Here is a 22797-nt window from a genome sequence, read left to right as displayed (position 1 = left end):
GTGCAGTTCAAAGGCTTATCACTGACCAATGTGTTCGTTTAGACAATGAGATGCTGGAATAATGTTCACATCAATGTTGACATCCTATTAGTATCCAATCTAATATATTAATGATTCAAATTTTTTGTGCAGTAAAGTGGCAAATCATAAAAACACCATGTGGATCTGTGCAATTTTCATTCAAATTATACATCTGCACCATGAAGTAAATAAAATTAAAGCCATTAGTGATAAGTACCAAAAATGTTTCACAAAGGAAGTCTACATAAGATAAAGTAAGTGAACAAGCATATTTTAAACAGTTCTGTTTTATTTGAAATATTGTATTTCTAATGCTATGTAACATACATCAGAGCTAATTAAAACTGAAGCCACAATTTTGTGGAAATTGAGACTTCTGTATTTCAGGACAAATTTGTACTCTATTCTTTGTAAAGTCCAAATGCTTCTTCAAAGTCAAAGCTTTCCAGCAAATTCACAAGCTTAATGATAATGAATTTTATAAGTGGTTGTACTGTGTTAATTAGAAAAACAGCAAATAAAATACATAAAAATACTGTTGTGGATATTTGTTCCTTCAAGGCAGAAATTAGAAACTCTGGGTCAGTCCTTTTCATTGTGTGTATAGATGCACAACTTATACACTATGCCTTTATACAAGACAGGCAAAAGCAATAATATATCTAAGTCAACAAATTCACAAGACCTCCTTTGGTCTATTATCAATTCAATATAAATTTGTTCTGTCAAAAGGCAAGAAGTACAGATGTAAATGCATAATATAATCTGATCTGAACAGGTTGCTAAATCTCTTATTGTTCACTGCCTGGCTCGCGTTAATTCACCACCATTTACACTCAGGTGGCACTAGAAACTGCTAGCTTCTTTAGATGATCCATGAATACTTGCAAGCTGACATCATCTGTGAGGATTGGTGCTCCAGCCTCCTAAAGGAAAGATTATGTAGAAAGTTAGCTACATAACATACATTGTCATTATCTGGAATAATTAGATAGTTTTTAAAACTACAAAAGGCAGGGTCCTACAAAATTTGAATATTTGTATCTAGGTTAACTTAACCCACTTTGTAGATTCATTATGTACATTTATTTAACTCACAAAATCAATAAGATTACTATAGAAGGAACATTTTGTCCAGTGGTTCTTAAAAGTTCTGAACAGCCTTTTTAAGTTAATCGTTCATGGTAATACAGCCTTAGATATGGCATCCTCTGCTATCATCTTGTTTCTTTCATAAACACCTGAAATTATATCTTCATTTGATCAGCAAGTTTTGATATCGTGTCTAAACAAACGGGCAAACTGCAGAAAATTTGATCTTAGTCTTTGAGTACGTATGCCTATTAGCCAGTGTTGCAGTTTGCAATGGAAATAGGTGAGTACATTCTACAGGATGTTAATTCCATCAGCATTCTTTTAGAGCACAAAACAGACTTACTTGTCCCCATGCATACATATTGTTGTGGGTCTGTGAAGGATTTACTTTGGACAACAAGAAACGAGCCTGAATATAAGGAAAATAAAAGTGAACATGCCTTTACAATCAAAGAACAATGCCAAGCACTTTACAAGCTATGAAGTACTTTATGAAAGGCTGTTATTGTCATAATCATATCAGAAATATAGTGCAATTATGCCAAAAAATATAAACAGATTGCTCTGTAGGGCTTTTGGGGGGAAATAACATGTCTAAATTACTATGATGCAAATTTAAGCCAGTACTTTTGGCTGAATGATTGTATTAAGCTGTTGAGACAATTCTCCTGTTTTCTAGTGATGTTACAATTTAAGATCAATTCCTCTAATAATCATGATCCTACATCACAAATCAGAAGTGCACAATATAACTTTACTTCACATCTGAGAGATACAACTCTAGAATACCAAAAACTATTTATTTAGAGACACAGTACACAATAGGTCCTTCAAGCCACACCGCACAACAACCCCAATTTAACCCCAACCTAATCGTGGGACAAATCACAATGACCGATTAACCTACCTGGTACATCATAGAACATAGAATAGTACAGCACAGTACAGGCCCTTCGGCCCACAATGTTGTGCCGACCCTCAAACCCTGCCTCCCATATAAGCCCCCACCTTAAATTCCTCCATATACCTGTCTAGTAGTCTCTTAAACTTCACTAGTGTATCTGCCTCCACCACTGACTCAGGCAGTGTATTCCACGCACCAACCACTCTGAGTAAAAAACGTTCCTCTAATATCCCCCTTGAACTTCCACCCCTTACCTTAAAGCCATGTCCTCCTGTATTGAGCACTGGTGCCCTGGGGAAGAGGCACTGGCTGTCCACTCTATCTATTCCTCTTATTATCTTGTACACCTCTATCATGTCTCCTCTCATCCTCCTCCTCTCCAAAGAGTAAAGCCCTAGCTCCCTTAATCTCTGATCATAAGGCATACTTTCTAAACCAGGCAGCATCCTGGTGAATCTCCTCTGTCCCCTTTCCAATGCTTCCACATCCTTCCTATAGTGAGGTGACCAGAACTGGACACAGTACTCCAAGTGTGGCCTAACCAGAGTTTTATCAAGCTGCATCATTACATTGCGACTCTTAAATTCTATCCCTCGACTTATGAAAGCTAACACCCCATAAGCTTTCTTAATTACCTTATCCACCTGAGAGGCAACTTTCAGGCATCTGTGGACATGTATCCCCAGATCTCTCTGCTCCTCCACACCACCAAGTATCCTGCCATTTACTTTGTACTCTGCCTTGGAGTTTGTCCTTCCAAAGTGTACCACCTCACACTTCTCCGGCTTGAACTCCATCTGCCACTTCTCAGCCCACTTCTGCATCCTATCAATGTCTCTGCAATCTTTGACAATCCTCTACACTAGCTACAACACCACCAACCTTTGTGTCGTCTGCAAACTTGCCAACCCACACTTCTACCCCCACATCCAGGTCGTTAATAAAAATCACGAAAAGTAGAGGTCCCAGAACAGATCCTTGTGGGACACCACTAATCACAATCCTCCAAGCTGAATGTACTCCCCCCACCACCACCCTCTGCCTTCTGCAGGCAAGCCAATTCTGAATCCACCTGGCCAAACTTCCCTGGATCCCATGCCTTCTAACTTTCTGAATAAGCCTACCGTGTGGAACCTTGTCAAATGCCTTACTAAAATCCATATAGATCACATCCACTGCACTACCCTCATCTATATGCCTGGTCACCTCCTCAAAGAACTCTATCAGGCTTGTCAGACACGATCTGCCCTTCACAAAGCCATGCTGACTGTCCCTGATCAGACCATGATTCTCTAAATGCCTATAAATCCTATCTCTAAGAATCTTTTCCAACAGCTTTCCCACCACAGACATAAGCCTCACTGGTCTATAATTACCCGGACTATCCCTACTACCGTTTTTGAACAATTGGACAACATTCGCCTCCCTCCAATCCTCTGGTACCATTCCCGTGGACAACGAGAACATAAAGATTCTAGCCAGAGGCTCAGCAATCTCTTCCCTCGCCTCGTGGAGCAGCCTGGGGAATATTCTGCCAGGCCCCGGGAACTTATCTGTCCTAATGTATTTTAACAACTCCAACACCTCCTCTCCCTTAATATCAACATGCTCCAGAACGTCAACCTCACTCATATTGTCCTCACTATCATCAAGTTCCCTCTCATTGGTGAATACCGAAGAGAAGTATTCATTGAGGACCTCGCTCACTTCCACAGCCTCCAGGCACATCTTCCCACCTTTATCTCTAATCGGTCCTACCTTCACTCCTGTCATCCTTTTTTTCTTCACATAACTGAAGAATGCCTTGGGGTTTTCCTTTACCCTACTCGCCAAGGCCTTCTCATGCCCCTTTCTTGCTCTTCTCAGCCCCTTCTTAAGCTCCTTTCTTGCTTCCCTATATTCCTCAATAGACCCATCTGATCCTTGCTTCCTAAACCTCATGTATGCTGCCTTCTTCCACCTGACTAGATTTTCCACCTCACTTGTCACCCATGGTTCCTTCACCCTACCATTCTTTATCTTCCTCACTGGGACAAATTTATCCCTAACATCCCGCAAGAGATCTCTAAACATCGACCACGTGTCCATAGTACATTTCCCTGCAAAAACATCATCCCAATTCACACCTGCAAGTTCTAGCCTTATAGCCTCATAATTTGCCTTTCCCCAATTAAAAATTTTCCTGTCCTCTCTCATTCTATCCTTTTCCATGATAATGCTAAAGGCCAAGGAGCAGTGGTCACTGTCCCCCAGATGCTCACCCACTGAGAGATCTGTGACCTGACCCGGTTCATTACCTAGTACTAGATCTAGTATGGCATTCCCCCTAGTCGGTCTGTCCACATACTTTGACAGGAATCCGTCCTGGATACACTTAACAAACTCTGCCCCATCTAAACCCTTGGAACTAATCAGGTGCCAATCAATATTAGGGAAGTTAAAGTCACCCATGATAACAACCCTGTTATTTTTGCATCTTTCCAAAATCTGCCTCCCAATCTGCTCCTCTGTATCTCTGCTGCTACCAGGGGCCTATAGAATACTCCCAATAGAGTAACTGCTCCATTCCTGTTCCTGACTTCCACCCATATTGACTCAAAAGAGGATCCTGCTACATTACCCACCCTTTCTGTAGCTGTAATAGTATCCCTGACCAGTAATGCCACCCCTCCTCCCCTTTCCCCCCTCTCTATCCCTTTTAAAGCACTGAAATCCAGGAATATTGAGAATCCATTCCTGCCCTGGTGCCAGCCAAGTCTCTGTAATGGCCACTACATCATAATTCCATGTATGTATCCAAGCTCTCAGTTCATCACCTTTATTCCTGATGCTTCTTGCATTGAGGTACACACACTTCAGCCCTTCTACCTTACTGTCTTTACACCGTTTATTCTGTTTCTCTTTCCTCAAAGCCTCTCTTTATGTTAGAGCAACACACATAAAAGTTGCTGGTGAACGCAGCAGGCCAGGCAGCATATCCAGGAAGAGGTGCAGTTGACGTTTCAGGCTGAGACCCTTCGTCAGGATTAACTGAAGGACAGTTAGTCCTGACGAAGGGTCTCGGCCTGAAACGTCGACTGTACCTATTCCTAGAGATGCTGCCTGGCCTGGTGTGTTCACCAGCAACTTTTATGTGTGTTGCTTGAATTTCCAGCATCTGCAGAATTCCTCTGTATGTTAGATCTGGCTCCACTACATGCACTTCTTTCACTGTTCTATCACTCTGGGTCCCATCCTTGGACTGTGGGAGGAAACTGGAGAACCCAGAAAAAAAACACACAGTCCACAGGAAAGACCTACAGGGACTGCTTACAGTGGACACAGGGACTGAACTTCAAATTGCAATGCCTGAGCTTTAATCATGTCATGCTAACCGTTAATAAACCAACTTTTCAAATAATGTTAAAAACAAGCAAAGTGCCCAACAAATAAATGTCTGTTACTTAAGTTATGTAAAGAAAAACACTGTACTTTAATTTTTTATGTTGTTAAAGCTATGAATTTTATAGTGATTTCAAAGTCAGAACTAATATTGAGAGAGAACACGGTTACCTGACTCCCTCCGTGCTCAGTATCGACATAACGAGGCATTGGGAACCTGCTGTGCAGAATCTCCTGCGCATCGTCCACTGGTGCTTGCAGCAGATGTCGAAAGTTTTCATATTCAGGCATATCATGATAACCAGCCTTACGCCATTGAGCAATGGTCTAGGAGGAGTTGTTATTAATCTGATGAGTTACTACTTCGGTTGTCATTTATTCCCATAAACAGTTAATTTAACCATGTAACAAGTTTATAAGTTGAGAGGTATTAAACTCTAAGTAATCATATAATGTTAAACTGCAGTAACTTTACAAGTTTCTGTTCAGTTTAAAAATCATTGATACTCTAGTTATCTTCATTCACATGCAAAACAGAATAACTTGAAATTAATTAAATACTGCAGATATGCTTAGGATCCTTCAATGTTAGTTTTAAATGGAATAACTAAATGAATATTGACCAAAACAGACACACAAGATTTTACAGTCAGCAGTTATGGAACATTATACACTGTTAAAGAAAGGTACCCACAAAGACCCAATCTTTATAGCATTGTTATCACCCTCCCTAGTTCATTTGCTGTCAGGTTTTTGCTTTAGAGGATTGACTGAAATACAGGAATCCACAAAATAAAAACCAAGCTAGATTAGTATTTTTAAATAAAAATTAGATTTGCCCATGAAATTAATTATTAAATCAAATAAAATAAACCTTTTTGAAGGGTTAAATTTTTTAAAAAACAGAATTTGAAGAAATGGCAATCCATTAAAATCAATATTTTTCAGTTTTTTTAATACAATAAGAACTGTTTGTAAATACTTGAAGCTTTTAAGCAGTTCACTGATTATATTGGAGCTAGCTATAAAGCAATGCACATGGAGCAGCAAGGAATTGTAGACAGCAACGGTTGCATTTCCATATTTAATTGCATACTCTCAAAACTCTTGCCAGTTTCACAGTATAACAATCGTTTACCATCACAATCACCACAAGATACAGGCCAAAATAACAAGTTCATACCTCTCCATGATAGATTAGGATCTGGAAGAATGTGTCCATAAGAAGAATCCGATCAGGAAGAATGCTGCTGCTATCTAGAAGGACAGGCTTCACAAAGGGACAAAATATCTGAATTATTGATCTCCACATTTCAAAGTAGTTTCTTAGAGCCAAAATAACCAAACTCAGCTACTTCCTGTCCCAAAATAATTGGTTTTTATATATACACTTCAGTAGCAGTTGAAGTCTACATTTAACTGACTAATTCAGACTATTCCTCAGTTTTCATAATCTTGCTACCTTTCACTCAACCTCTGTTCCTATGACACTAACTCTTTTCACACCATTGGTAAACCAGGGGCTGAAGTACATAGAAGCTTTTTTTTTACAATTACCTTTTGCATAAAGACCATTAACTCTCTATCCGCTTTTAATCCTTTTCAGACCCCTTTTTAAAATCTATTCGATCAAGTTTTGAGCGATGCCTTCTAACATCTCCTGTTCTGGTTCAGTGTATTTTATTGTTACAAGAAATACCTTAACAGTTTAGATGTTAGATATTCTTGTAAATGTGTGGTCAATTTTGGTTCCTAGAAATAACTTTAAAATCCAAGAATCCTAAAATGTTGAGGTAGATGCCAAAACTCTTACATATTCAGAAGTAGGCAAATCTTCTTCCTTGTCTTCTGTATTTTCTAATAACACTACTTTATAGTTTCATGAAAAGTTCAAAAAACACCTTCTAATTATCAGAATGCTTCCAAAAAGCATATATAGATAAGGTATTGAATTCCTCCACAAAATCACAAGTGAAATTCAAGGTACAGGGATGTAAACCAGCTGTACAAGAGTAGATATGTCTTCAGCTCGCCACCTTGTGTATTGTTATTTTCAATGAAACCATTTATAATTAAGTTTCTGGTTATGTAACCTTTTTCAGAACTGTTCAGAACAGAGGAGAAAAGTTTAAATGTTGGTCAAAACTTTATCAAAAACATTGTTTTTCATTATTTAGGACTCTGGTATTGCCAGCATTTGTTGCCCACCCTTATCAAGGATCAACTTTAGTTGCCATATACATCCACAGATCTGTTGCCTTTGTAGGCAAACTGCAAGGGTTCTAGAAAATTTTGAGTTATGGATTTGACAAATAAAATGACCAGCCTTCATTATGACTAATGTGAGTGCAACTAGCCTCTAGCCAGTGAGTCCAGTGAATTTTGATTTTTTTGGGGGACTGGAATGATAGCAGATTTCTTGAAACGTGCCGGACAGTGCTTAGTTTAAGAGACTGATTGAAAATACCTGTGAAGACTGTAGACAGCTGGTTAGTGCTGTGTTTAAGGATGAAAGGAAAGACAGTCAAGCCAGCAGTCCTTGAGAATGTGACATTCATTTGCAGGAGTCCAACACAGCAATGGCATAGAGAGTACCAGGACTTAGACCCAGTGACAATGATGAAATGATGATATAGTTCCAAGTCAGGATGGCTGCAAGTTGGAGGGGAACATACAGGAGATAGAAAAGTGGGACCAGTAATATTGAGGACATGCTTCAGCAGCACTCCTCCTCGAGCTCTGCTGTTCTGATTCAAAAACAATATTGGCAACTACCCCAAGAAAATGGAAAATTTCCCAGGCATACATGTCCTCAAAAGCAGGACAAATCCAATGCAGCCTATCAGTCTGCTCTCAAATCATCAACAAGATGATGGAAAGTGTGCTCAGGAATGCTCTCAACAATTTGCTGAGCAATATTTAGTTTGGGCTTCTCTAGGACAGTGTAGATCCAGAAGTCATCAGCCTTAATCAACAAAAGCCAAGTTCACACAGCCAAGTTCCATTGATTCAACAAGACTAAAAGGTCATGACTTCAAGACAGCATGTGATTAAGTGTGATATTCAGGAGCTCTGGTAAAACTGAAGTAAATGAGCATCAAGATGGAAATACTCCAATAGTTGGAGATATATTTCAAATGAAGAAGATGGATATAGTTAATAAATGTGAATCATTCCATCATCAGCACAACAGCAGCTCAAGGTGAAAGTGAAGCCACCACCTTGTCAATAGCAAGTAAAGATAAGCAATATATCCTGGTCTCGCAGCAATGGCTACATACTGACAAATGAATTAAATAATAACTTACTCTGAAAAGAGTGATAACTATTTGACCCCATTTGGAGCACTACTGAAGTTAATTACTGCATAAACATTTGATGAAACTGCCCTCCAAAACAATACCTACTTTGTAATGATGGAACAACTTGTTTGCATTCAGCAAACAACCATTAATCTGCCTTAAAGGACAATGCTACTTTCTTATAATCTTCACTGAGACTTATTAAAAGCACAAATATGGCAAAGTACATAATATATTTTACAGCAAGTGCTTCTAGCCATCCATACAGGCAACTGTCTTTACAACCACTCTAGGTCAGTGATTAGATTGGGAAAAGGCACAGGTTTATGGGATGGATTGTTCTGCATGTTCCAAGTCAAATACATCACATTATTTTTTTAAATATTGCCTCACAATTTTCAGGACTGATGTAAAATAGCTTCCCTTTGTATCAGTGCTGAGCTATAAAGCTCAGTTTGACTTCAGTGCAGAGACTGCTCTTGCTTAGTGACCAACTGCATTCATGCTTAAGCCACATTTATAAGTGTCACCTCTGTCCCAAGTAAGAACTGTTTTAAGCAGGCACTACAGTTATACTGTAATTTATGCTGTGTAAATTTGGTTAAACTGGAAAGGCCTAAATGCTTTTCAGATAAGATCAGTACAGTTTCAACTGGGAAATAGTAGTTAATGATTGGCTTGTGTTGAACATCCAGTAGCTTCACATGGAGAGTATCAAACAAGAGGAAGACTATTCAAATTCTCAAATTTGAGTCACCATTCAATTACATAGAGGTTGATCTGTATCTTTACTCCATTGATTCCTCACGGCCTCTCTTAAGAAAACTGACATCTGTTTTTTAAATTGTAGTTTTAGCATAGCTGAATATATATTTAAACACAAAAATTAATGAATTCTCTCATTGCATTTAATATTTGAAAGCCCAGGTGTATCATCAGCTCAGCAATCAATCAATGCAACATCAACAGATGAATGAAATATCTGGAAGCATGACTATTTACCTCTGGAGGGCCATTAAAGGAATAAGCATATAGGATCGGTTGAATCATAATAAGAGACTGTGTAAGATCCTGGCGCATGAAATGGTGACGGTAGTAAGAACTCTCATCAGGGCTGTTGTTAAAAACTTGCAAGAATGGAGAACGTCTCAGATGAAACATAAACTAAAACAGAAACAAAATTGTTGCACATTTGTAGAGCAAACATATTTCTATCAATCCAAGGTATCATTCTTTATTGTATATCATAATTCTAGCACTATTCTTTTCCCTTTTTCCTCATTCATCTTTTTCTATTTACATCTTCTGCAGACAGATCATCTGCAATTAACATGCTCTCACCACCATTTCTCAGGCAGTATCATGAATTTCCATCTGTATCTCCCTTCTCTGCAACTTAATATGCATCTAATTTCCTTCTTTTCTCAGTTTTGATGAAGGCTCCGTTTCTCCCCTCAAAGATACTGCCTGGCCTGTGGAAATTTTTAGCGCTTTCTGTTTTTATATTAGATCTCCAGCCTCTGCAAATTTGTTGTTATTACATAAAATAGCATAAATTTTAACTCCCTGGTGCACACTTCACAAATTCAAATCAAGAATGAAAAATCAAAAAACTTTTAAGAAGTCACATAATTTGTAATAAGGTTCTCGCTTCATACCTGTGGATATAACGAAAACGTTTCCGAGAATTTGAAAGAAGCTGGATCATCCTTGTGGTAATCTCCAAATTTCTGACACTGATGACGAGGAAAATACATAACACATAAGTTTTTTTTTAAATATCAGAACAGATTAAAACAGGTAATCCAATTTCTTGCCTCTTCCTCCCCCCTCCAATCAGAAGAAAGATCTTACCAGTCGGATAAGTTGTCTGTCCAGCCATCTAAGAACATCCGGTCCCTCCTCAGTCTCTGCTCTGTAAACTGCTAATCTTGCCATTAGAACAGCTGCAGCTTCCTGGTCAAAGGATGCAGCAATGTTCTGGATGTGTGTCTGTGCATCAGCCCAGCTTTACCAAAGGGAGAAAATAAGAAATGTTATAAAGTGCAATTAGTAAAAGCTTTAAGAAAAGTGGTGTATATACATAAATTTAAATTAATAATGATTATTCTGATCATCAGCTTTTTGCCTCAAATTTGAATGTAATTATTTACAGCAGGGCAAAATTAATCCAGTACCTGATCCATTTAATCTCAATCAACAAATTATAAAAGGAAGCGGTAAGTGCTACTAGTGGCACTTACTCATTAATAACCAGTTCAAGCACGTTGAGGATCACTCAGCTCCAAACCTTACTATAGCCTTGAACAAAACATGAATACAGGGCAGAACTCCAAAGGCAAATTAAGTGACATCATTAAGCAGCCCTAACAAAACTGCAGCCCTTGTGAATCGAAAGGAAAACTCACCATTTGCTGCAATCACGTCTCACACACACAAAAGTGGTTATAATTTTAGTTAAGTGTTTCTATCATTCACTAAGAATGTATTAATCTGTGTACAAATGCTTGTCCTCTGTTGAAGTTTCCAGACTTGGGTTTTGCATGTATACATATTTTAATCTAAGCCACTGAAAAAGAATTTCAGGATGTACATTTCTCTGACATTAAATGCGTCTATTGACAATTAAGTATCTTATAATAGGAAATTGTTAATATTTTACAATTATTGTCATAGTAGCAGATGCTAGTGGCTAAAGTCAAATATTATACAGTCATTACTGGCAAAGTTTAATAATAAATCAGAACAATTTTTAACTTAATTTGACTGGCAGATATTGCTTAACAACAGCAAACATAGGTTGTATCTATGGTAGGTTTCACTCAAGCAAATTTTCAATGTATGGTACATTATTAATTACAAACTAAGGATGTGATGCAAGATATTTAAAAACGTGTACTGTCAAATTTAAAATTCCTATAGCAGTAGGAAATAAGTGCAATTAACTTCATCAAGATTAGGTCACTTTCCAGTTGGCAAAATCATATTACATATTGTAGTGTTACAGCCTTCCACAGAACTTCTTTTGGGACAAAGCAAAGAATGTTTATAGTGATAAATGGTAAATTTTGTATATAATTAATTAAAAACCAGCAAAATATTCTAAGATTATAAGTATTTTGTTTTTCAATATATCAATTTTCCATGTTTATCAATACAAAAATCTTCTTTAGAAACAAATCTGATTGACGAGAGATTATGCTCTGAAATATAATGGCAAACAACAAATAATTAATCATTCCGGGTAACAACACAAAATTAGAATAAATATGGTAACCTAGATTTAGTTTACTTTTAATAACATTTGGTGATAACAAATATCCACTTAATAGGTATCCATTGATTAATCCTGAACATGAAATCACATTATTTTAGGTAATAATCTTTACTAGTTACTCCAAGGTTTCCAAAACATACAATGCAATTTAAGCATTTTTGTTCAGAACTGAGTATTACAGAACGTCTCAGATTTATTATTCTCTCCAAAATTAGACACTTCATATTCACGGGCACATACATAACCATCAAAGCTGCGAGTAAGTAAGGCCTCCATCGATCAGGGTCGACCATAGATGCTACGCCCTAGATACACAAGCCTTGGCAATACAATATGGAAAGCAAGCTGTTGCCCATGTAGCAAGCTCTCCCTCTCCACACATCCGATGAACCCAAAGGAACAGCAGAGACCAATACAGTTTGGTACCAGCAGCGTCGCAGGATTTGCCAGTCAGTGCTGAACTCAATGTAGGACTGTGGCTCTGGATTTTTTCCTTGGGGTTTACTCCTGAAGCCTTTCCCATGAATGCGTATAGCCGCAAGGCAGCATTGGTTTGAGATCAGAGTTTACCTTCTCCTAGATGAGCTGCCAACCAAAGCTGATAAACCCCATCTGCCCGAACATGCAGATTATTTCTTAATGAGTGCCACATGTAAGACAAATATTTCAATCTCATTCCAAAATACTCATTGACAAAAGAAACCAGAATCATCAACCTTTTAAAAAAAATGTATCTTTTACAAAGACAAGAAAATCTGCAGATGCTAGAAATTCAAGCAACACACACAAAATACTAGAGGAACTCAGCAGGTCAGGGAACAACAATGGAAAAGAGTAAACAGTCAATGTTTTGGGCTGATAAGTTTCATCAAGATTCACCATCCATTCCCCAGATAAGTTAAGAATGTTGTGTCTGTCTGTAACACTAAACATATCTAAAAATGATCGAGCCTCAACCAATTCAGTCAACAATACCTTAAAATAATCTTCCATCTCCTTAAATCATACTGGTTGGATATTAAATATGCAAAGCATCTGTGGTATTCAACATAATATTCTGTTACATGCCAAAATATTTTAGTCATGGCATCGTCCTTGGTACCCTTCAGCTGGCTGTTTTTCTATCTCTGCTTGTACATTATCTGCTAAAATATATTCCCATTCATCTTATAATCTTCTGTCAGTCAGGAGTCCAGTCACTTCTACCCTATCCCAGAAATGCATCACAATTTCTTCTTTAAATGGATCTATGGTTCCATTCTCCACCTGGTCCCCAAACCCACCCTTCTATTTTCACATGCAGTTTCAAACTTGGTCCAGCATTAGCAAACAAGGCGACTCCCAGCGACGTTCTTCAGATAGTTCTTGAAACACTACTTCTTCTTTTAAATATACTCCTACTACTAATTGTGTGTCATTGAAGCCTGTAAGTTACATTTTGATAATGTGCTTTTGGGCCGACTGACCGATCTGGTGCTTTTGCTGCCTCCCAGGGAATTTGGTGTGGCTGAGAACAGAGTGGCGATCTAATGGTGGAGCGCAACCCCGTGATTGGCTCTAATTCTCAACCAACTCGCCGATTAAAGCATCAAGCAAGACTGAAATCACTGAGGACAAGAGCGGTGTTCAGCACCGTCTGCCTGCATTTAACCAGTCTCCCTCTCCTTCTCTGCTGCCAGAGGAAAAGACAGGAGTCTTGGGTCTTGGGCAAGGTTTAATCGGTTTGGTTTGTGAACTGGCCTCGTTTTTAGAGGACTCTGCAGTTCATGTTATATATGTTTCTGGTTACTCTTTTTTTGGTTACTGTTTTGATTGGGGCATTCTGCATCTGCTGTCTGCAGTTATCAAACAACACATCACTAAATGGAACTGAACCAAACTAAACTGAACATCCCTAGAGTGTTTCTCCGCTGTTTGATGTTTAATATTTTGTGTGTTGTTTGCTCACTTTTTGCCATTTGTACAATTTGTTCTTTTTTTGATGTTTGATGTTTTCTTTGAATGATTCCATGGTATTTCTTTTTTTTTCCATGGCTGACTACAGGAAGATGAATCTCAGGGTTGTATACTGCGTGCATACTTCGATAATAAGAGTACTTTGAATCTTTTAATTTTATACCATTTTCAGTTCCTATTTCAAGGCCTAGTGCTATTATTTTTAACACTTTAAAATTCTCATGGTAGTCAAATGGTTGGAACTAGGGCGAATGACCAAATATGAGAGACAGGGATACGGCCATCACAGGAAGCAAGAACTGCTAGACACCCCCAGCATGCAGAACTATTCCACTCATCTTCACTCCTTCACACCACCAAGCTACAGAAAGGGAGTTTGGGAAAATGTGTTCTATGGAAGATAAACAGATACACAAACCAAGTGTTGAACAAATCAATACAATTGCAATATTATCATCTCAACCAACCAATACTTTCTGCTTATTATTATAGTTTACCCACTTGCCACCCAGGCCATGTTCATATCTGTCTCTGCAATCATCCATCATTGTTCCTCATGCTCACTCTACTGCTCCACTGAGTGCCTCTTCACAAATGCAACTCACTCCCCCACTACGAATATTTTCAACATTATTATACTGAAGTTCACCTGAACTAACTCTGCTCTCACTTCAAGATCTCATAATTCTTAAGAAAAATACACTCTTTTTCCATAAAGAATAAGATTCATAGACAAAAGACTAAAGAGGAAAAATGAAAGAAAATCAGCAAGAATAGAAATAAGATCAAAGTAAAATCAAAATGAACAGAAAACCTGCGTCAAGTAGCTAGAATTACAGGAAGCTGGATAGAACTTTGTTTTAACAACAATATCTATATGAAACATTATACACAGGCAAACCACAAGTGATTAAAAACCTGATAGGTAAGTATCTCCTCACAGTAGGAATTAAAAACCAACTCAACATGAATAAATTCAATAAAGGCAGATAAATTTTAAGTGCAAATTTGTAAAAATTATAACTGGCATATTTGAATGCATGGGAGAGAGCTGCAAATGTAGCCGCACATTTCTAATTAATTCTTCATATAAAACTGTGAAATTTCAAGAAGAATAAAACTATATATTTTGAAAAACTTACTTTCTGGCAATTGTTGTGACTCTGATTCGCCTTTGTCCACTAGAATGCTGATACTGTGTCACAAACTGAATAGCACCACGACCACCTTGGGGAATTGGAGCATTGTGCTGTAGATGTAAATATAACATTTGATGCTGAGAGATTTGCCCTGCAAGCATAACAAAATCAATGGAGCACAACAGCATTCATGTTTAGTTACAGACAATACCTTACTTCACCACCCATTTTCTAGAACTATCAGATCAAGTTCATTAGCACACTTGTTTTTATTTTACTTTTTTTATTTAGAGATGAAGTGTGGAATAGGCCCTTCCAGCCCTTCAAGCTGCGCCGTCCAGCAACATCTGAATTAACCCTAACCCAATTATGGGATCATTTCCAATGACCAATTACCTACATCTTTGCACTGTGGGAGGAAACCGGAGCATCCAGAGAAAACCCACACATTCCACGGGGAGGACATACAAACTGCTTACATAAGATGCCAGGATTGAACTCTAAACTCCAACATCCCAAGCTGTAATAGTGATGCACAAACCGCTATGCTACCAAGGAACCCTGAGGAACTTGATCAACTTCAACTAATGGACAGAACTGGACAAGCTACAGTTAGACTTGTCTAACTGGCCAACTCAATATTTGCTGAACTTACCCTTACACATGACTCAGACTTCTCTACCAGTGACATCATTTATACACAATTAATCATTCCTTAGCAACTTAACTGTATGTTCTTTGGACTACCAAGGAATTAGCAGAAACAAACATATCTGGATCAAAATTATCTATATGATGAATATTCTCCCATGTAAATGCTTTTAGAACAGAACAAATGCAAGAAAAATGCAACTTAAAGTAAAGTCAATTTACTCATCTGGTGACGCATGTACTCTGACAAATAAATTTTACTTTGAACTTACTTTGCACTGGACTTTCGGTAGGTTAGAAGTGTTTTACAGTTTGAAAAAGCCAGTACGATTATTGAAATTCTAAAATTTAATTGCAATTGTCATGTTTAACATATCTAAATCACAATGATGTGGATAAATAATAAAGTATAAAACAACCAAAATCTCAGAACCAGCCATAAAACATCAAACAAAAAGTGTTTTCTTACAACTGTAGAAACCAGAGCTAGATCTGGAACCCAAAGGTACTGTGAGTAGGTCAGGTAGATAGGGAAGTTAGATTACAATTTCTTCCAAAAGGCAATTCCAGTTTTCCTTCTAAAGAAAACCTCTTAGTTTCCCTTTTAATTTATTAAGCACCAGACGTATCCAGTTATGCCCTGGAGGCAATGCTGCTCCAGCTGCAGAAATACTCTCTCAGACCAGCTAGTGCCTACATTCACAAAGAAATCAGACAACAGAAGAAAGATGGATGCAGCATTTATCTCATAAATACAGCGCACGCGGCCACTCCGGTGAATGATATCTGTAATCTGTCAAGTAGGGTACCATGTACAATTCTGATTTGATGGAGACAGACGTGAGAGTACGGAGGAACATCCGGAGAAACTTCTGAAATGCCCGCTTTGCTGCCGCTGCTACTATGTGGTCTGGAATCTCCGGAGAAGGCCCCAAATCCTCAGCTTTGCTTGTTTTGGCAGCTGGGGCGAGGTCAAAGGCACTCGGCAGAGGATGGCGCTCGGGAGGCTGTATCGGAAGGGCTGGTCGGAGGCTCGAAGTTTTTGGATGGATGGACTCAGTGTCGGCTGTTGTCGGGTGCTTCCAATGCATCGGCAGTTGTCAGTGCCTGAAGGCTTATGGCAGAGAGTTTCTCCCTTTTGCCACCTGCTATCGGGGACTCAGGAGTCGATCGAGACTTTGAGACTTTTTTTTACCGTGCCCATGGTCTGCTCTTCACCAAATTACGGTATTGCTTTGCACTGCTGTAACTATATGTTATAATTATGTGGTTCTGTTAGTGTTAGTCTTTGGTTTATCCTGTTTTTCTGTGTTATCACTCTGGGGGAACATTGTATCATTTCCTAATGCATGCATGCATTTCTAAATGACAATAAACGAGGACTGAGTGTTCTCATAATCTAAATCTAAAATCTCAAAAAGGTTAAAATCTCCTTTCATTTTAATGGAGGGAACTTTTCAACTTTCAAATTTTCTAGTTTGAATGACATTTTCAGTAAATAAAAAAAAGCATTTTCTTAAGGCTCTTCTCAAACTTGAAAAGTATGCTTTTGTTTTGCAAGTTTTATTTAATTTTGTAATTTATAGTAATCTTAAGTCTTTGCACTGAAATGCTGCTGCAGAACAGTAGATTTCATATAAGTCAGTGATATTATATTGATTGTGATACAAGAATTATTCACACATAATGATCATATACATTTAACAGAATACCTGATTTTCTATAATACCCTTCATGACTCGGGACATTTTTTAGCTGTAAAGTGCTTTGCAAGTACTTTAGGAGGATAATATTCTGAAGTAGGTATCTGTACAAATACACACACATATTTTAATATCCTGTTTACACTCTATTCTTATACCCATCATTCACTTTATTTATAGCACTTCTAAAACGATAAACCTCTTCTTCTAAAGACTTTAACTTCCAATTTGCTCTGACAAATCAACTGATGTTGACAAGGTGATGCCCTGCCCAGTGCAACCTTTTCATTCCCCCAGAACATGGGTGCCGGTGGCAAGGTGCATATCCCTAACTGCCCTTGCAAAGGTTGGGGTTGGCTCGTTTAGGGAGTCAACTTCTTGAATAATGAATAAAGGTGTGACATAGCTGGATTGCTTGTAAAAAGTTCAGAGAGCAATTAAAAGTCACCAAAACAACTATGGGTCTGAAGTCACATGTGCAGATATGCAAAGGCGGCAGATTTCTTTCTCTATAGCAATGCAGTTTCACGGTAGCTTTCTCTTCCAAGTTTACTTAACCCATATTTAAATTCCCCATACCCAAATTTTGGGGTATCAATTTATATCTTTGTATTTTTATACATTCCTTTGTATTAACAGTCCATCAACCCAACCATTGTGCAATCATTCTTAAATATTAACACATAATCATGGATGATAAGAAACAAAAAGTGACGAGTCATATTAGTCTTTATTACACAATACTAAGATGCAATCTACTATATTTTCAAGATTAAATTTAAGAAACGGGTACATATTCAAATGGAAATTGTAAATCACTAAAAATAAAACTAAGTAAAATTAAATGCATGGATACATAAGTAATAATTACACTTATGTAATCATGTATTTAATTTTTTTTAAATTCAAATTTGTTAATACAGATGCTTTGGCAGGTTACCAGCAAGTATGTATAAATACGAAGAATTGAGGAAGAAAAAACCTATGACAAATAGTAGTGAGGAAAGTTTGTAGAATCAGAGAAGAAAGAATGTTGTGAAAATGCCAGCTTCAAAATAAAATGTGGCTTAATAATATCAGGTTCAAACAATATAGTGCAGAATTTACAGGAGCTATTGGAATTTAGATTACTAGGATATAAATGCAAGTCTATTTGGTAGAGTAATTATAGGAAGGTGGTACTAGGTTTCCAGAATTACATTTATTTTTCACAAACCTGATTCACAACCTCAAAGTAGATACCAAGAGTTGTATTGTGGTCCAGACCACAGATCTTCCATTGGCAGGTACCACCTGTTCCAATTTCCTGTGAACATGATAAAATACAGTTATTATCAACTTTTATCTCTATTGTATTTAAATACTGCATGCTAGTTCCTCCTGTGGCAATTTAGTTGAAGTTTTTAAATAAAATCCTTCCTTATTTCTTCACACTGTCATAAAACATAGAACTAGAACTGTACAGCTCAGTACAAGCCCTTTGTCTCATGATGTTATGCCGATCTTTTAACATATTGCAAAATCAATTTAACTCTTTTCTTCCACATAGCCCTCCATTTTTCTTTCATCCACCAACCTGTCTAAGAGTCCCTTAAATGTCCCTAACATAATCTGCTACTACCGCTATCCTGGCAGAGCATTCCACACACAGAGGTGTGTAAAAAGTTCATCTCTGAGATCCCCCCCATACTATCCTCCCTAAAATGATGCCCTCACGTATTAGCCATGGCTACCCTGGGAAAATGGCATTGACTGTGCACTCTATCTATCCCCCTTATCATCTTATGTACCTCTATCAAGCCACTTCTCATCCTCCTTCACTTAACCTTTCCTCATAAGAAGCAGCTTGCTAATCCAGGCAGCTTCTAAGTAATTCTCTATACCCTCTCTAAATCTTCCGCATCCTTCCTACAACAAGGCAACCAGAACTGAACACAATACTCTGTGCGGCCTAACAAGAATTTTATAGAACTTCAACATTAGCTCATGGCTCTTGAACTCAATCCTCTAATGAAGGCCAACACACTATATGCCTTCTTAAACACCATGTCAACTTCTGCTGTAACTTTGAACAATCTATAGGCATGACTTCAAGATCCTCTGTTCCTCCACACTGTAAAGAATCCTGCCATTAACCTTGCACTCTGCCTTCAAGTTTGACCTCCCAAACTGCATCACTTCACACTTTCCTGGATTGAAATGTACCAGGTTTCCCTGGATCCCACACTTCCAGACTTTGTGAATGTGCTAACCAAACACCTTACTAGAATCGATATTCACCACAACCACTGATCTGTCTTCATTAATTTGTTCTGTTACTTCTTCAAAGTCCTCTATCTAAGACTCCTCTCCAATAGCTTGCCCACCACTGATATAAGCCTCTCTGATACATAATTCCCATGATTATCTCTACTACCTTTCTTGAACAAAGGAATAAAATTTGCCACCTTCCAATCTTCTCATACCACTCTTGTGGCCAGTGAGGATGCAAAACAAAGATCATCACCAAAGGCACAGCATTCTCTTACCTCACTTCCCATAGTAACCTGGGGTATATCCCATCCAGCCCTGAGAACTTATATATACTAACATTTTTCAAAAGTCCAGCACATCTTTATTCTTGATATCAACATGCTCCAGCATATTAGCCTGGTCTATACTGACCTTGCATTCATCAAAGTCTTCTCACAGGTGAATACTGAAGTAAAGTATTCATTAAGAACCTCCCCCACCTCCTCTGATTCCAGGCATATAATTCCACTTTTATCCCTGATCTGTCCTACCCTCACTTTAGTCATCCTCCTGTTCTACAAATACATGTAGAATGCCTTGGGATTTTCCTTAATTCTATTCACCAGGGCTTTCTCATACCTCTTTTAGTTCTCCTAAGTCCATTCTACAGCTCCTTCCTGGCTACCTTACAACTCTCTAGAGCCCTGTCTGATCCTTCCTTCCTAAACCTTAACTATGCTACCTTCTTCTTCTTCTTGACTAGATGTTCCACCCATCTCGTCATTCATGGTTCTTTCACCCTACCATCCTTTTCCTGCCTCAATGGACAAACCTATCCAGAACCCCATGCAAGACCTTCCTAAACAACCTCCATATTTCCACTGTACATTTCCCAGTTTATTTGTTCCCAACTTATGCTCCAAGTTCCTGCCAGATAGCATCATAATTTGCCCTGCCTAAAATAAATCATCTGCTCCTATCCCCGTCCAAGGCTATGGTAAAGGTCAGGAAATTGTGGTCACTATCTCCAAAATGCTCACCCACCAAGAAATCCATCACTTGACCCAATTCAATGTCTAGTACTAGATGCAATATGGCCTCTCCTCTAGCCGGCCTATCCATGTTATGTCAAGAATATTTCCTGAATACACCTAATAAATTCTGCCCCATCTAAACCTTTTGCACTAAGGATATGCCAATCAAGGAAGCCAACCATGACCACAATCCTGTTGATTTTGCACCTTTCCAAAATCTGCCCTACCAGAATGCTCCTCAGTATGCATGTTGCTACTGGGGGTCCAATATGGTTGGAATACTCCCAATAGTATGACTACTCCTTCATCTCTGAGCCACAGAATCAGACTCAGTGCTAGGGACCTAGTCGCTGTGGCTTTCCCCAGTAAATCGCCAACCACTCCCTCCCCACTGTATTTCCCCGTTTAACAAATTAATTATTGATAGAAACACAAAAACACTTGCATTTTCTGACACACAGGGTCCTTTAGCACAAAGTGATATGCAGGGTCCAATAGCTCCAGAAATCTTGATTTCCCTTGACGTCTATTAGAAGAAATACAGTTGGAAATATCACTTGTATGTATTATAGTTTGAAAACATTTTGAGACTGTTTTGATTATCTAGTAAAATCTAGAATGGAAAAGACAGTAATCAGTTTTTATATGACACTCTGCAACTTGTATTATCCTTCCATTAAAAGTAAGCTTTCCAATTCAAAGTAACAATTCAAGTAGAAATTCAGGTTGTATGAATTTCAATGCTAACCCCTCCTACATAGCCTGATATGATAAACACGTCGATTTTGAAATATTATTGAAGTTCATTTGAATGAAGTGTCATGACATTACCTTATGAATGACAGCACTAGAATTATTAATAAACATTGCTTGTTTCTGCCTCAAGAACGAGCAAAACCAATACAAATCTTTTAGTTAAAAATGAATAATAATCCAAGTTAAAACAACAAATGGATGGTCATCCTTGAAAAAGCATCCAGCAACTTTTTAGATCAATTTCACAACTTCATTCATTTAATTATAATTTTTTTTAAAAGTTGCCAAAAGACTAAAATACATTAGGTAGGTTTCCTAATATCTTAATCCACAGATATTTTAAATTTTCAAAGCTATCTGATGATATCTATACTTTATGTGAATGATGCTACTAAAAATTTTACTGAAAAAAAATTTGTAAATTACATTGACCTCTTTAAAATAATTTGTACATGCACCAAAACAAACCCATGGTTATCCATTTAGAACACAGGTGTTTTGCATCTTCTCTAAAATCAAAACTTAAATAAAAACTCCAAAGAGACCAGTAATAAACATTTTCTGCTACAAAAATCAGCTTACCACTTGCATGAGACAAAGAAAGGATAGTAGGCTAAGAAACCATGGTTGACAAGAAAAATGTAATTTTACACCAGAGGAAGAAAAAAAACATACTTAAGGTTTAGAAAGCAAAAATCAGACAGGTCTCAAGAGTTATAAGGTAGCCTGGAAGGAGTATAGGAGGAACTTAGGACAGCTAGACGGAGACATAAGAAGACATTAATGATAATGATTAAGGAAAATCCCAAGGCACTCTACATAAATGTGAAGGGCAGGAGGATAACCAGAGTAGGGGTAGGACCATTCAGGGATAAAGGTGGAAAACTACCTGGAGTGGGCGGAGATAAGGGAGGTCCTCAATGAACACTTTGTGTCAGTGTTCACCAGGGGAAGGCACTTTGATGAATGTGAGGTCAGTGTGGAACAGGCTAATGTGCTGGAGCATATCTAGGCTAAAAAGAGGCAGTCTTGGAGCTTCTGAAAAATATTAGGATAGACAAGTCCCCAGGTCCAGACAGAATATACCCAGATTACTATAAGAAGCAAGGGAAAAGAATGATTGGGCTGTTGTTTCATTGTTCAAGAAAGGTAGTAGGAATAATCCTGGATATTATAGAGCAGTGAGTCTTATATCAGTGATCAGCAAATTATTGGATAAGGATAGTTGGCATAGCTCTGTGAGGGGCAGGTTGTGCTTCATGAGCCCAAATTAATTTTTTGAGGAGGTGACAAAACTATTTGATGAAGGCAGAGTGGTGGATGTAGTGCTTATGGGTTTTAGTATG

General features: G+C 38.0%; 1 protein-coding gene across 1 annotated transcript in view; it reads right to left on the bottom strand.

Moving 5' to 3' along the window:
- Positions 1-292: 292 nt before the first annotated feature.
- Positions 293-22797, bottom strand: part of sec23a (Sec23 homolog A, coat complex II component) — a 61915-nt gene continuing 39410 nt past the window's right edge. The window contains exons 11-20 of the mRNA XM_072267538.1: positions 21141-21221; positions 18646-18735; positions 15079-15185; positions 10558-10711; positions 10362-10439; positions 9706-9867; positions 6585-6671; positions 5573-5728; positions 1460-1525; positions 293-947 (exon numbers count right to left, since the gene is read on the bottom strand). Of these exons, the coding sequence (XP_072123639.1) occupies positions 858-947; positions 1460-1525; positions 5573-5728; positions 6585-6671; positions 9706-9867; positions 10362-10439; positions 10558-10711; positions 15079-15185; positions 18646-18735; positions 21141-21221 (1071 nt within the window). The 3' untranslated portion in view covers positions 293-857. The remainder of the gene's footprint in view (positions 948-1459; positions 1526-5572; positions 5729-6584; positions 6672-9705; positions 9868-10361; positions 10440-10557; positions 10712-15078; positions 15186-18645; positions 18736-21140; positions 21222-22797) is intronic.

Source organism: Mobula birostris, chromosome 1, assembly GCF_030028105.1.
Source record: "Mobula birostris isolate sMobBir1 chromosome 1, sMobBir1.hap1, whole genome shotgun sequence".
Classification (NCBI taxonomy): domain Eukaryota; kingdom Metazoa; phylum Chordata; class Chondrichthyes; order Myliobatiformes; family Myliobatidae; genus Mobula; species Mobula birostris.
Note: the sequence above shows the minus strand (reverse complement) of the source record. Positions and strands in the feature narration are given on the sequence as shown.